We start from the raw sequence: 14,929 nt of genomic DNA, 5'->3' as shown, positions 1-14,929 counted from the left end.
CAATGTTAAATGAAGTACTTAAGTTTGTTTTTGATGTGGAAGAGTAGGCATGACGTCTGTATTAGTTCACAACCTGTTGTAGCATTTGTTAAGCAGTTTTTTTTTCAGATTTAATATCTACAATGGTGCAAGACCTTCAGAAACAGTTCCCCAGGGAGCTCAGGTTAGTTGCTATACATAGTCCTTAAAGGAGCTCAGTCATGGTATTTTGAGTTATTTTGGCCACATACAAAATTACCTTTAAATGCTAGGAATCCTGAAAATAACAATTTAATAAGAGAGAAAAACACCAGAGAGATAATGATAAACCATTAAGGAACAAGGATGGCTAAGGATGGAGAAGATTAACACAGATTGCAAATGACGAATTTGAAAAATTGAGGCTAAACCTTTCAATATGTGCAAACTGGGACTGAGCCCCTTTAATATTTCATGAATTTAGTATTGTTAAAATGTACATGTACCTCTCCTGTACACTGGTGAAAAAATAATAAGAACTTACACGGCTCGACACCACACTGTAACTCTTACTGTACTTGCTTCCTATTGAGAAGTAAACTTTTGTACTTGAAAGTGAAAAAGGAAAAACATCACTTAAACTTTGAGAGGTAATAAAACATGCATTCCCTTCACCAAGATAGCCATAACTTTGAAAGAAGCAAAAACTAAAAGTTCCCTGACACCATTTTTTTTACCTGATTATCAGGTAACATTCTCTCCAAATTTTAGCGAAAAATGTTAAAAACCCGCCGGAAACAAACTCAAAAAGTGTGCTTCACTAGCTGAGATTTTTGTTGCGAGATACTAAGGGAAATATACTTTGGGGCGTTCTTCCAGTGTGATGAGATAATTACACAAAACATGTGAAAATAATGAAGCATTGATTGATAAAGTGAAGGCTCATTTTACTTAAGCAATAGAGCTCGTATCATTTACAAAGCGGGCTCAAATGTTGCCTCCGACAGGAAATATCTGGAAATATCCTTTGCATGGTCTGAATTCCACCGCTCTTGTGCTTAGTAAGAAAATAATTTTTGATTCTGTTTCTTTTCGATTTTTAAAATGCCTTAGAGTAGAGATACTGTAGGCAACAAAAGAGCATAGTAAACAGCGTAAAGGAAACCCACAAGATACTGATTGAGTTGAGATGTTACTGTTACCGCTTAATGCCCGCTAATTTATGTCAATTAATTGCGTAGTCTTGTGCTGAAGGGGTGGGGGTCATGTGGAATAGGTCAACAGTGCAGTACGCAACTTAAGTAGCTGTGAAATTAAAGCCCAGGAAAAAAATTCAGTATTGAATGGTATTCGAACCCATGACCTCGGCAATACCAGTGCAGTTCTCTTCCAACTGAGCTATCATGCCAGCTGGGAGCTGGCCATGTTCTGAGTTCATTAATCATAGCTGTAGATGGTGAAAAATATGAATGTATATATGAAAGACCGTAGATTTGAGGCCTGATTTTTTTCAGGTTTTAATTTCATAGGTATATTGCAATTTATACCATGCCATAGAAAATACAGCCAATCAGAATACAGGAAAGCTGTTGTATATTCCACGGTATTACATCTAACCTTGCCATCATTTGCTGTGCATATGTCACAGTGATTAAGTTGGTGGCCACTGTATTTCTATGGCATGGTATAAAATAGTTATGCGACAATCTCTTCTCACTTGTCACTTATATATTCTTGGTATACACACTTGCCTAGAGGTTTGTGTACACATATTTCAAGTACGTTAAGGCCTGGGTCAAAGACTTTTACATATAAAAATAATTTATCAGCTATATTTCTGAAGACAAAAATGGCAATGGAACCAAGTTCAGCTCACATTTTAAAGCAGAATTGGTGCCTCTGAGGAGTCACATGACACATCACCCAATGTTTAGCAGAAAATACGCATTGTTTGAGGAACTGATAGCGGTCTTTAGTAATACCATCCAATAAAAATGCATTTTAGATGCAGGTCAATTATTTCAATTCTCTCACATTTGGAATGATTGTCCCTCTTTTTGCAGAAACATTTTATAGGGTCAAAGGTCATTTTCTTAAACAAAATTTGACTTTTGATCATTTATTTCTTCTCAAAATGAAATCAAGGAAGATCATTCCAAATGTTGCAGGGTGGATAATTTAAATTTTTATTGAAAATGCTCATTTATTGATCAATTCAATCAAAATTCACCACCAATTCGCAGATTTACCAAATTTTAACAAAAGGATCACTTGACTTGTCTTGTGTTCAAAATAACATGTTAAGGCAAGGCAGGACGCCAAGTTTTATAATCAGTGAAAATTACAGGTTGGTGAAACAAATATAATAAGAGATATAGCTAAAAATGTTCGGTGTGTAGCCAGGCATGTTAAAAATTGGCAAAAAAGGAAAGGAATTAAATGGTTGTCACTGGCTAAAAATATGGTTATCGGACGTTTCGGCCACTACTGTTGCCTTCTTCAGCAAAAGATGGAAAATGCAAATGTTAAACGGCGTCCTGCTAGAATATGTAATAGATGTGTGATAAAACTAAATGAGCAATAGTCTCTAGAGTATTCTTAATGAGTGTAAAAATTCTTAATGCCATTGTACACATTCGGTAGCGCTATGTGTTCGTTTATAGCGTTCCTGTCTCGCACGGAATGCCAAGCTTCAAGAATTAGTCTTTGTTTCCATACTGATGATCTGTCAACAATTTCAACGTTCTCCAAATCTATTTGGTGACTGTTGAGCATATGGTGTTTGGCCAATAAAGAGTTTTTGTCCAAAGTTGCTATAGCCTTTGCGTGTTCTTTCATACGTGTTTTTAACGCGCGTGATGACTGACCAACATAAACACAGTCACAATCTTTACATTTGATCTTGTAAACAATGCCTCTGTAAGCCTCTTTCTCGATCTTGTCTTTAGGTTTTTGGAGTATGTTCGAGATGGTACGAATAGGTTTATGGGTGACCTTGATATTGAAACCTCGAAGAACGTTTGCGACTCTTTCGGAAAAACCTTTGGCATAGGGGAGGATGACAAAACCACGATGGTCGGTATCATTCGTTTCTTGTTGTCTACTCAGTTGGCGGCCATTGTGAATGAAATTTGCAGGGTAGTTATTAGTAGCAAGGGCTTTCGTTACTCGTTTAGTTTCCTGTGAAACTTCCTCCTCCATGGAAGGAATGTTCCTTGCGCGATCCATGAGAGTGCACACGACCGAGTGTTTATGCTGAGGATGGTGGTGTGATTTGAAATCAAGGTAACGGTCGGTGTTAGTAGCTTTCCTGAAAACAGACACAGCGATCGAGCCATCTTCTTGTCTGGTTGTTTTTGTGTCGAGAAAGGCAATGGAACCTTCTGATTCTATCTCGATTGTAAATTTGATGTGAGGGTTGATGGAATTGAGATGTGAGTGGAATTCATCTACGTGCTCTCTTTTAACACATATGTGGCTGTCATCTACGTATCTAAACCACCATTTAGGAGGGTTAGGGGTCGATGAGAGAGCCTTTTCTTCATATTCCAAGGCAACCATTACCAACAAATTTTCGATTGTCCGATGGGATCCCCAGTCAGTGCCATCTTGGCCAATCTCGTCATGGAACATGTCGAAGAAAAGGCTCTCTCATTGACCCCTAACCCTCCTAAATGGTGGTTTAGATACGTAGATGACAGCCACATGTGTGTTAAAAGAGAGCACGTAGATGAATTCCACTCACATCTCAATTCCATCAACCCTCACATCAAATTTACAATCGCGATAGAATCAGAAGGCTATAGCAACATTGGACAAAAACTCTTTATTGGCCAAACACCATATGCTCAACGGTCACCAAATAGATTTGGAGAATGTTGAAATTGTCGACAGATCATCAGTATGGAAACAAAGACTAATTCTTGAAGCTTGGCATTCCGTGCGAGACAGGAACGCTATAAACGAACACATAGCGCTACTGAACGTGTACAATGGCATTAAGAATTTTTACACTCATTAAGAATACTCTAGAGACTATTGCTCATTTAGTTTTATCACACATCTATTACATATTCTAGCAGGACGCCGTTTAACATTTGCATTTTCCATCTTTTGCTGAAGAAGGCAACAGTAGTGGCCGAAACGTCCGATAACCATATTTTTAGCCAGTGACAACCATTTAATTCCTTTCCTTTATTACCAATTTTTAAGAGATATAGCTGCCCAACCATAATTCTACTTTACTGTACATTCCTGACTCAGGCCTTAAACTGCTTGAGATCCGAGAAAATACAAATGACTCGTGGAAAATTATGGTATACCACTTAAAAGCATTGCATAGCTAGTATGTGTATTGCTGGTTTTCAGTGTCATGCAATTCAAAATAGATCAAAATAAAAAATCAAAACCGGTCAATAGATAAAGTCCAGAATCTGGGAAATGAAAGAAGGTAAATGTGGAAAGACTCTCACTAAAATTCTGGTCACAGCAATTTTTCTTATGCGAGATATGCGGAAAATTTTTTTTCTCAAATTTATAGAGATTTGTATGGAGACGCCATGTTGGTGCCCATCCGTATGGGCACCAACATGGCGGCCAGAAACCAACAGAAACATCTGTCATTGAGTTTTGCTATAAAAGCGTGAATTTATCCCTCGAGGAACTCTAAAACATTAAAAAATTACTTTTTCTAAGACATAAACTGTTCAGATAGCCAAGTTCCCCGAAATAAGTCACTGTTTTAACCATCATGACAGCTCTCTAGGCTGTCATGTAAATGCCGCGTCACGCAAAAGCTTAGAAATTCAAGCGTAGTGTATCACAAAACCAAGGACCCATTCGGAGCGAAAATTTGTATGAATATTAGTTTTCAGCTGCTCTTATACATCATTAAAGTAAAATCTCAGGAAGATCAATAGTTTTGTAGTTCAAATTTTAGTGACATCATGTGAAAACCAGCTATTATAATGCTGTAGTGGTAAGTTTATTCAAATCTGACTTGTACAGTATACAAGAGTGAGTGTGGAGAATCTGCATAATGTCTGACTGAAGTATGTATCTACAATATATGCTAGTTACACTTTGCCTATAAGCATACAAAACACTGTTGCACAATACACACTGATTAAATTCAGAGGAAACAATACATTACTACAGAATGCCATACATGCTAATGTGATATAGTACATAAATTATCATCACTCTATTTTATTACAGCTAAAAATGGAAAGCAGAAATGTGACCTCTCATGCAAAAACGTACACTAATGGCTATCCGTTCAAATGGCTAAAAACTGTTTGCTTGCTGTTTGTCATCCATTTGTCATCCATTTGTTAGCTTTTCAACAGCTGGGGTAATCCATTCCGAAAAATCTTCAGCTGTTCAAATGGCTGCAGCTATCCATTCGAAAAAAAAAAAGCAGCCATCGCAGGGTTGTTGCTATGTGCTCGAAAAAAATATTCATCCATTTGAGCGGCAGAGGTTATCCGTGAGGAAAAAATGTTCAGCTGTTGAAAGGACTGCTGCAATCCATTCATGACAAAAATATCTGCCCTTCAAACGGCAAAGGAAATCAGATCAGATTCAGCTTTTTGTGACGCTTTAAATTTAAATAACATTCAAAACAAACGAAAGTCACACTTTTGTCACAAAACCTTTATTTTAAAGGAATTGCTCTGCAGATCTCAAGATGTTTGTTTTTCCTTCAGTTTTGGTACCCAAAAATCGACGAAAAAGATGCCAAAACAAAACATTTTGCTCATTTGTCAAGTTGTTTCCAACTTAGGCACTCTGGGACTCTGGGACATCGATACATGCACTTCGTTTCCATCAAGCCGTAAACGTAACATTGATCATGAATCCAGTATCTAATTCAGAAGCAACCAATAAAATGTATAGGCCATTCCAAAATTGCACAGGGAACTGGGGCGAGTTTCAAATTTTAACCAATCGATAGTGACACCGTCACATGTAAGATCACATTAAGAGGAGGGATCCATATTTGCAGTCATCCAGTTGTCCGTGATGACTAAGAAATCGTAGGGATGACCAAAACAATATGAAAACTCGTCCACTGGACGAGTTAAGTTTGACTGTACCAGAAAAAAAAAAATTGTTAAATTTTCTCATGAGGTCCCTGCATTCCTACCACTTGACATCCATTTGGAACTCTTATAAAACAAAGGGAGATTTGTAGTTTTCTTTTGTTATAAAGTCACCATTTTGGTCTGCCATTTTGGATGATGTGTATTCTCTCCGTGAGTGAAATCATTGCCTGCTCAATTTTCATTTTGTCAACTGCTGATGCTCTGGACTGCATCTGCATCTGCAAAAATAGTGCAATTGCATTAGCTGTTTTGATCAGGGCATGGTGTTAAGTAATAATGTTAACACTCAGGAAAAAGCCAAATAGAAGCAGGAGGAGCAAAAGTGCTCCTTTCACCCTTTGTGGCAGCCAAAGAGACCTTGGTTTTCATTTGTACTTGGATTTTCTGTGTCCGCTGATGGCCGCAACTACGGACATACAGGGAGACTAGTATTGTGAAAATAATAAAAAAAGTAAACTTTCCATTCACATGCTGTCCTGTTGCCAATCTTCCCTATTTAAATGGGCAAGTATAATTTTGCCAGGGCAAGTATGTCATCTGGCATACTTGCCCAGCTGACGACTTGGAAAAAAACCCAATCTGAATCCCTGTAAGGGTGGTCATTTGACCAAGTTTGATGCTTAAAATTTTTTATCAGTTTGTGACAACAGTAAAATCCTGTCATTCACGTACCAGTTGAAAGAAACTGAGATGAAAATCGCTTACCGGTATGTTTGCCCATTTTTAAGAGTATCACAGAAATCATAAAAAAATTTAAGAGTCTATATGGTTTTGGGGGAGGCTGTCTCAAAATTAGAGACGATTGTATGGATTTTGAACCATGTTTCAAGGTCTATAACTTGGTCTCTTGTTTACCCTAAAAGCATCAAACTTGGTCAAGCGACTACTCTCAATGTCATTTTTTGTGTGGTGGTGTCAGTTTATTGATTGGTTAGAATTTGAAACTTGCCCCAGTTCCCTACACAAATTTGGAATGGCCTATTGTGATCAAACGGATGAAAATAATGATAAACCAAGAAAAAGCCAAAATCTACCCACTATTGGTGGTAAAATCAACCGAATGATCTGTACTTCCTGAACAAAACTCTCTCCAGATTTATCTACAGCAAGGTTGAGATGTTTGTGGCTTACACTTTAGAACTTAATACTAGTCACATCATGAAGAAACTTTCCAACTCATGTTGTGTAACTGTAGCTGTACACATAGTGATGACTACCAGCAGGCCAATTTGTTGTTTGTTGGCACTTGGCATGGGTGAGAATCAACTTCTTCATCAGCTATATTTGTTTACCCAGTTATTTCTGAATGGCAAAATTAGGATCTGTTGATGCATGTTTTCATTGTTTCAGTTTCATTTATGTTTTGATGGATATAAATACTTTGTAGAAAAGGTAAACAACAGCTGACATGATTCAATATACTTATTGCAAAATTTGAAGTTTCATCAAATGTGCATCCATTCAATGTTTCTCTTTCCCTGTTCGAACAACTGCCATCATCCATGCAAGATATTTCTTAGGCTGTTTGAATGGCTACCATCATCCGTTTTGTGGAGGCAGGAAACTGGAGAACCTGCAGAAAAACCCTCAGAGCAAGGCGAGAACCAACAACGAACTCAGCCCACATAATAATGGCACTGCACCGGAAAGTAACTGGATCACCAAACACATTATTGCCAAGAACATATGCAAAGAAAATCCCTTCTTTGATCGAGCAACGGTTGCTTCCAAATCAACTTGTTAGAAAGTACATGTTCCTGATTGGCTGTCCAACCTCCCTTGATGCTATTCTGTGGCTAGTTGTAAAAAGCCACCTCTCCACAATGGCAACGGCCACAAAAGTGCATCCCTACTGCCAAAATAACCTCTTGACAATGGCCAAATAATCAACAACTGATGGATGGTGGCTACAAAACCCCATATTTTATTGTAAAAGGTCACAAAACCTTATACATTCTGCTTGTTTTTGGCCACTGTTTCTGTTTGATTTCTTTGTCAAGTGTCATATTGCACCCCTACTTCCCATAACGGCCACTTCTCTACAACGGCCACTTTCCTCTGTCCCCAAGATGGTCTTGTGGAGAGGTTTGACTTTTACTCTTGTTTATTGTTAAAATGAAAATTTGCATTTTGAACAAACTTTCCATTTCTTCATCAGATATTATCAGATATTCAACTTTCTTTACTTATCTCTAGCATTGAAAAAATAATCTTCCCTGTGTTTGGGAGAGAACATGAATATCACGTTAAATACCTTTGTCAATAAGGAAGCCATATTGGTTGTAATGCGAAACATCAATGTGCAACTTTTCCCACTTACATAGTATGTTGAATTTACAGGTGGTTGAAAATTCCATTTATGCCAGACCTCCTGATGCCAGGTCACCAAAGGTATGGTTACATTCTAATTCGCTATGTTCAAACGAAGACAGAAACACCAAGTGAAAACACACACAATGCAACAACAAGAATGCAGAATCCAACGAGAGTGGAATATAAGACAATTGTAACTGGATTATGTCTGCGAGAGAGAAAGATAGAGAGAGAGAGAGATAGAGAGAGAGCCAGAAGAAAGGGAACTTTTGTAACAAAAAAGAAAACTTTTTGTAACGTAGGGAACTTTTGTAATGTAGGGAACTTTCATAACAAATGGGGCACTTTCATAACCGTCGAGTAGGGAACCTTTGTAACAATACTTTTTAAATCAAATCTACACTTACTGTGACTAGACATCGAGAAAGATTATGCTTACATTTTTTTCTGGCCCTGAAGGTAATAGTTCACTTTGTTTTGATGTCTCAGTCACACAGTCAGCCTTATATCCTGAGAAACCGCAGCTGTATAGCAAGTTTTAAAATGGGATTTTTATAGCAAACAAGCACCCAAGCAAGTTCACACCCACCAAGTTAGCACCCACACTGATTTGACTAGCAATCAAGTGCTTAAAATTTATCTTTCTCTTACTGTGTGAACAAGACAACGTTGTGGGCATAATGAAACAATTTTTATGGTGATTGTAAAGCGCTATTGATCAGAATATGTAAATATGCACTCTATAAATTGGTAAATTATTATTATTATTATTATTATTATTATTATTATTATTATTATTACCGTATTTTCCCGTGTATAAGTTGACCTTTCAAGACCTAAAAATCAGTCCAAAAATTTGCCCTCGACTTATACATGGGTCAAAACTTGAGATCCATGCGCCAGTCAAATAATTAACATAATAATTGTCTTTGAATGTTAACAAACATGTAATAAGCGGCAGCACAATTTACAACATATGTTCACTTGGTGATCTGTTTCTCTATATCAGAGCTTCAAGTTAAAATGCATCAATATTTATCTGCTAAATGTTAACCTGAATCTTGTAGACACTCATTGGCTCAATTTTGTCATAACGAACCAATATTTTTCCTGTAAATAAAGCTGTAGTAAAGCCGCTCGGAGAAAACATCTTTCGTGTTTCGAACTTTTCTGCTTAGTAACCTGGCAGGATATGAGCGTGAGGACTTCTGTACCAGTACTCGACCGATTTCAAGGCTTGGCTACCAAGTTCCCAACGCACACTTTGCACTTTTTTTATGGAGTCGTTTGAAAGTCTTGAGCTTGTTTGGTGTTTTGCCTGTCTTATAAAGCCACTTTTAATCTCTTCGCACTTAAAAAGGTTCTTTTGAAATCCTTATGTTTGATTTTGTGAACATTTGACAAATATTATCGTCAAAAAGCCCTCATGGACATGTGTTTCTAAACTTGGTAAAACGCTTGTGTACATGCCGTAATAAGCTTATTAAAACTGTGCATTGAAACTTGCTGTGATTTGTTTACATATTTTGGTAGTTGAAAGATAATTCTAAGAAATCAGTTTTCTAAGATAAGTTTTCCAAGAAATTCTTACCTGGAAATTAAGAAAATCTAGGTTTTGGCCTCAAAAATTGGGGCTCGACTTATACACGGGATCGACTAATACACGGGTCAATACGGTATTATTATTATTATTATTATTATTATAAGGTGAAGGCAAACTTGAAATAGAAAGTTTATGATAAGTTCAGGGGTGCGAACTTGGTGGGTGTGAACTTGATTGGATGTGCAACAGGTAACATTCATCCTGCTTATGATGGCAGGTGACTGAGGTTAGTTTTTAAAACTTGAGACAAAACTCCACTTGGGCTAACCTCTGTCAGGGGACACAGAATCTTGGTAATTTGTAATCTGACTATCAAGATTGAGGGAATGTAATGTTTATAAACATGGAAATGCACTTGTATTAAAAGGAAGAATTACTGCTAGTATTGAAGTTAATAATAATGATAAAAAATACCATTTAATAGATTTGTGGAACTTAGAGCAAATCATTAATTTATATGAAGCTTCATTTTCTTCTCTAGGGATGGCTTGTAGATCTGGTTAACAAGTTTGGTATACTTGGAGGCTTTAGTGTATTACAGAAAAGAATATGTGACAGCAATAATCTTAGTGTTCCACTCTTAGCAGCACTGCTTAGGTTTGTTATACACTTTTTTATCTACTATTCTGTTCCTTTACTGACAGAATTGTTTAAGTGAAAAAAGCATCTTTGAGGTTTCCTGTGGCATGAAATCAACATTTCACTTTTTTCATGATATCAACATCTCTGAGCTTTTGTGTTGATGTGAAATCAACATTTTACTGTCTTTTTTTAAAAGTGAAATCAACATCTCTGTCCTTTTGCATTGACGTGAAATCAACATTTTGCTGTTTCCTCATGATGAAACAACATCTCTGAGCTTTTGTGTAGAAGTGAAATCAACAGTTTACTGTTTTTTAAGGGAAAACAGGCAATTGTGAGGTCTCCCATTGACTTCTCAAACTCATTAATAATTCATCAAGTTTAAACAAAGGAAATCATGACCGTAACAGTGTTTGGATATCTGATCTTGATTAGCTTAAATTTTTACAATTTTAATTCTCCGCTTTCTCCTTAGTTTTAGTTTTGATTGAGAAGATAAATCAAACACTCGAGACAGTGTTTGACCACATTTCCAAACACCTCGAAGTTCGTCAAAAATACTCTGCTACGCATTGTATTTTTGACTCTCTTCTCGGTGTTTGAAATTGGGGTCAAACACAGTCTTTCTTGTTTGATATGTTACATGAAATCAACATCTCTGAGCTTAAAAATATTGTGGATTGACAAGAAATCAAAATTTTAGTTAATAATGAACAAGATATCGAAGCAGAGTCAATGGTTAAGCGACCACAGGCTTCTGACGCTGTCGCAGGGTGTCTTTCTCAAGTGAATGTGGGGGGAATGTGGTGGGAATGTTACGGATAGATGATTTCATTTAAATATGGTAGTATCTCTCAGAAACATGCAGAATATTGTCTACAAATGTAAGAAATTAGACAGTTATAGTAGTTACAAATTTTTGTAATCCAATGAGTGAATTCCTTTTTTTTTCTTTTCAGACCCTTTGGATCCTGTGCTGAGGTTCTTACAACTGGCACTGTAGAAAACTACTTTTTACCTGTCATAGTGAGTTGTATACATAGTTATACCTTCTTAAAAAGGATTAGCGTAGATCATTGGGTACTGTACAAATCAGTAACGGCCAGACTTTTTGGAGGACATCTTGGCACAATCTTGCAAAGAAGAGCGGCAAAAAATGGAAAAACCTTGTGTTTTGTCTGTGGGCACACAAGACTGTGTCAGCTGACAACTATCTGGTACTGCACATGCTTTTGTGCTGCCATCTTGAAAGATATGTGACCGGAAAAACGCAAAGCAATACAAAGCAAAGATGGAACTCTTTGTCCCTTTCTCAGGTCCCTTGGTAAGGAGTCGTGAAAGACAGTTATTTCTGAATCTTGAATTTTTTATTCATGAAGAATCGCAATATCACAATATCATGATATCTTGTTGTCATATCGATATTCGTATCGTGACAAAAAAATATCATGACTCACCGGATTCATGAATTCTTTATTCATGAAGAATCACAATATCATAATATCTTGATATCTTGTTGTAGTATCGATATTCGTATTGTGACAAAAAAATATCATGATTCACCAGTGCATCGGTGTATCTCTGCAGCACCATGCAGTTATTTTTTCCTCAAGTTCTTGTTTGGCTTACTGCAGCACTTTGTCAGCGTCTTTGTTTTTGCCCATTTGTAGGTCAGTATGTTTATGAAAACAAGCTTGTTCCCAGGGCCCTTACTCTTTCTCTGGCTGCATGTAGAATGGTCACTTTGTCACCTTTCAATCCAGTGGACCCAAAATTGAAACTAGAGTGCTCAATATTGTTTTTTGCTCCCTTGGTCTTTTTTTCTTCACGGTACATCTTTGTTCACTCAGCCTTTGAAAAATTGCCAAATTCTTGAAAAGTTCATCTTCATCTTCAGTGGCTGGAGCAACATTAATTTTTCTCGTTTTTGCAAAGTTACGGAAAAAAACATTTAGATACAAATGGATAATTAAATTCCTTGGAAGACTAAAAGAAAGACATTCACAGTTCGTTACTTTAAACAACTAGAAAATGTTACAGTGTTTCCCATAAAAACAAAACTGATGTGCATGCGCCTACAACAGGAAACTCCAAATGACAATTCAGATTTAGCTAAAGCATAAAGTTAAATACATTGTACAAATACAACTGGAATTGGTTAGCTGAAGAAAAAACTTAAGTAAGGATTCTACTAAAGCAATTAGATTATTCCCTCTCGATTACTATGATTACAGCCATCAGCTATCACCTTATAGAAATCTTTGGCTTATAATCTAATTGTTAAATAGTATTTCAAAGTTTGACTGATTGTGTTGTGAACTGCATTGAGAAAAAATGTTTTACTGACTAAAAACTGTTATTGTTTTTTCTTAAGCTGAGATCTTTATTTGCATTGCTAAATGGACCCAGAATTTCGTTAAAAAATGTTTATTTATGGAAATGAAGAACATTTTGAAGGTTGTTTATAACTACTGTATTAGTGATCATTGTACTGTTCATTAGAGTACCTTTAAACATGGGGCGATCCTATATAATGAGGCTGAGGTGTTCAGCCTGCCAATCACAAATCCCAATGGACGACTGGTGCTCCCATTCGATTGGCTTTTTCACTCAGATCTAATTTAAGCGTTGCCACAAGATTCTGGAGAGTAACGGGTGTAATTTTCTGTTTTATTTTACAAGTAAGCAGTGCCTTTTGAACCAAAAGAATGATAGCTTTAGTAGAAGAGTTTACAGAGAAAATTGTCTCTTTTAATTTCAACTTCATAATTTTGTCCCTCCACTTGCGAAGGCTCATCGTATGAATGTGAGCTGTTCACTCAAATTTACAAAATGCTGTGTCTAGTTCTTTTGATGCTAGAGTGTCTTTGCTCCTTCGAGGATTAATATGGTTGAGAAATACTGTAAATTTGGAAACTAAAACTCGTGAAAATCCCCAGATAGAAGCAGACTGCGAAGATAATATAGTATATCTATGGTAATATGGTTATTCTTTAGCCAGTTATCTAAAAGAGATTCTATGAGGTGAACATTGGCTGCTGTTGCACTCTTGCTGCTAAAATTCAGTCGGCCTTTTATTACATTCAGCCATGAGTCTTCCTTCTCCTTTCTAACTTTGATATTCAGGCAAAATCTTACTTTGCCATTTTTCAAGTTCTCTTGTTTCCTCGTAGTACTTTTTGTTTCCAATTTCTTTGCTCTGAATATAGAACAGTTTGATGAATAACTCAGCGTTGTTCAATTTGCATTTTGTTTTCACCATCATAATGCTCATAAATCTGAATAATGTTAAATATCCCACCGAAATCCGTCTGTTTGTTCACAGCGTAACCAAAGTTCTTCCAAAGGCATCTTCTAAAGAGTTAATATAAGTTTTATTTCACTGTATTTTTATTATGTACCTAATATTATTCTATGTTAATGACTCCATTGTTCTAACAAAAAAACACTATTTCTCCACGACTTCTATGTTATGTGACTGTTATTTTGGCTTTCCACCATTGCACAAAAAAGCCAACAAAGTGCTTCAATGGTGGTGTGTCCTTGCCTTTTATAGGATCACTCTGTGTTTAAATCTAACTTGTCTATGGGGTTATATGGAACGCCAGAACTGTCTTATGATACTTTTTTTTATTATATGGTTATGTCATTATATTTAGTACTTATGTTATTATATTCGGTGATTAACTCATTATACTCGGTGCTTATGTCTTTACATGCGGTGCTGTCTTCATTATATTCGGTGCTTTCTTCGTTATATTAGGTGCTTTTTTCATTATATTCGGTGCTGTTTTTATTATATTCGGTGCTTTCTTCGTTATATCTGGTTCTAACTTTGTTTGGTGTTTTCTTCATTATTACGGGTGCTAACACTATTATATTCGGTGCTCTCTTCCTTATATTCGGTGCCAAGGCCATTATATTCGGTACTTCCTTGTTCGGTGATTACTTCATTATATTCGGTGCTTACTTCATTATATTCGGTGCTTTCTTCGATATGATCGTCACCAGTCTTTGCAAGGGGCTGCACAATTTGGAGGTAGTCTAGGGAAAGCCGGGAAAAACGGGTGTCCCGAAAACTCAGACCCCGAAACCTCAGACCCCGAAAACTCAGACCCCTTGAAATTAAAAACTCAATTGTTATCACCTGAATTGCTCTATGGCCACAATGGGGCGAGATGTTTATCTTCTCCGGTTTATGATGTTGTGTCAATCAAACGGTGAAAAACAAATATTTGACTTCTCAGGTTTATCGCTGTCGCGTCGGTCAAACAGTGAAGAACTAACAAGGTTTAGAACAGCAGCCGACACTGTTTTTCAAAAACAGACCCTTTTTATGCAGTGGTATGCAGCAAAAAAATGTGTT

General features: G+C 36.7%; 1 protein-coding gene across 2 annotated transcripts in view; it reads left to right on the top strand.

The window, feature by feature from the left end:
* The window catches only part of LOC110049637 (ubiquitin carboxyl-terminal hydrolase 9X-like), a 195,556-nt gene that overhangs the window by 11,093 nt on the left and 169,534 nt on the right, over positions 1 to 14,929 (top strand). For both annotated transcript variants that reach the window (XM_089293533.1, XM_089293532.1), the window contains exons 5-8: positions 109 to 163; positions 8,406 to 8,456; positions 10,463 to 10,578; positions 11,523 to 11,589. In XM_089293533.1, coding sequence (XP_089149659.1) covers positions 109 to 163; positions 8,406 to 8,456; positions 10,463 to 10,578; positions 11,523 to 11,589 — 289 coding nt within the window. The remainder of the gene's footprint in view (positions 1 to 108; positions 164 to 8,405; positions 8,457 to 10,462; positions 10,579 to 11,522; positions 11,590 to 14,929) is intronic.

The sequence above is a fragment of the Orbicella faveolata genome, unplaced genomic scaffold, assembly GCF_042242905.1.
Source record: "Orbicella faveolata isolate gen_17 unplaced genomic scaffold, um_ofav_v1 contig_25, whole genome shotgun sequence".
Classification (NCBI taxonomy): domain Eukaryota; kingdom Metazoa; phylum Cnidaria; class Anthozoa; order Scleractinia; family Merulinidae; genus Orbicella; species Orbicella faveolata.
The sequence above is the reverse complement of the archived record's forward strand: the minus strand, read 5'-3'. Positions and strand labels throughout refer to the sequence as shown.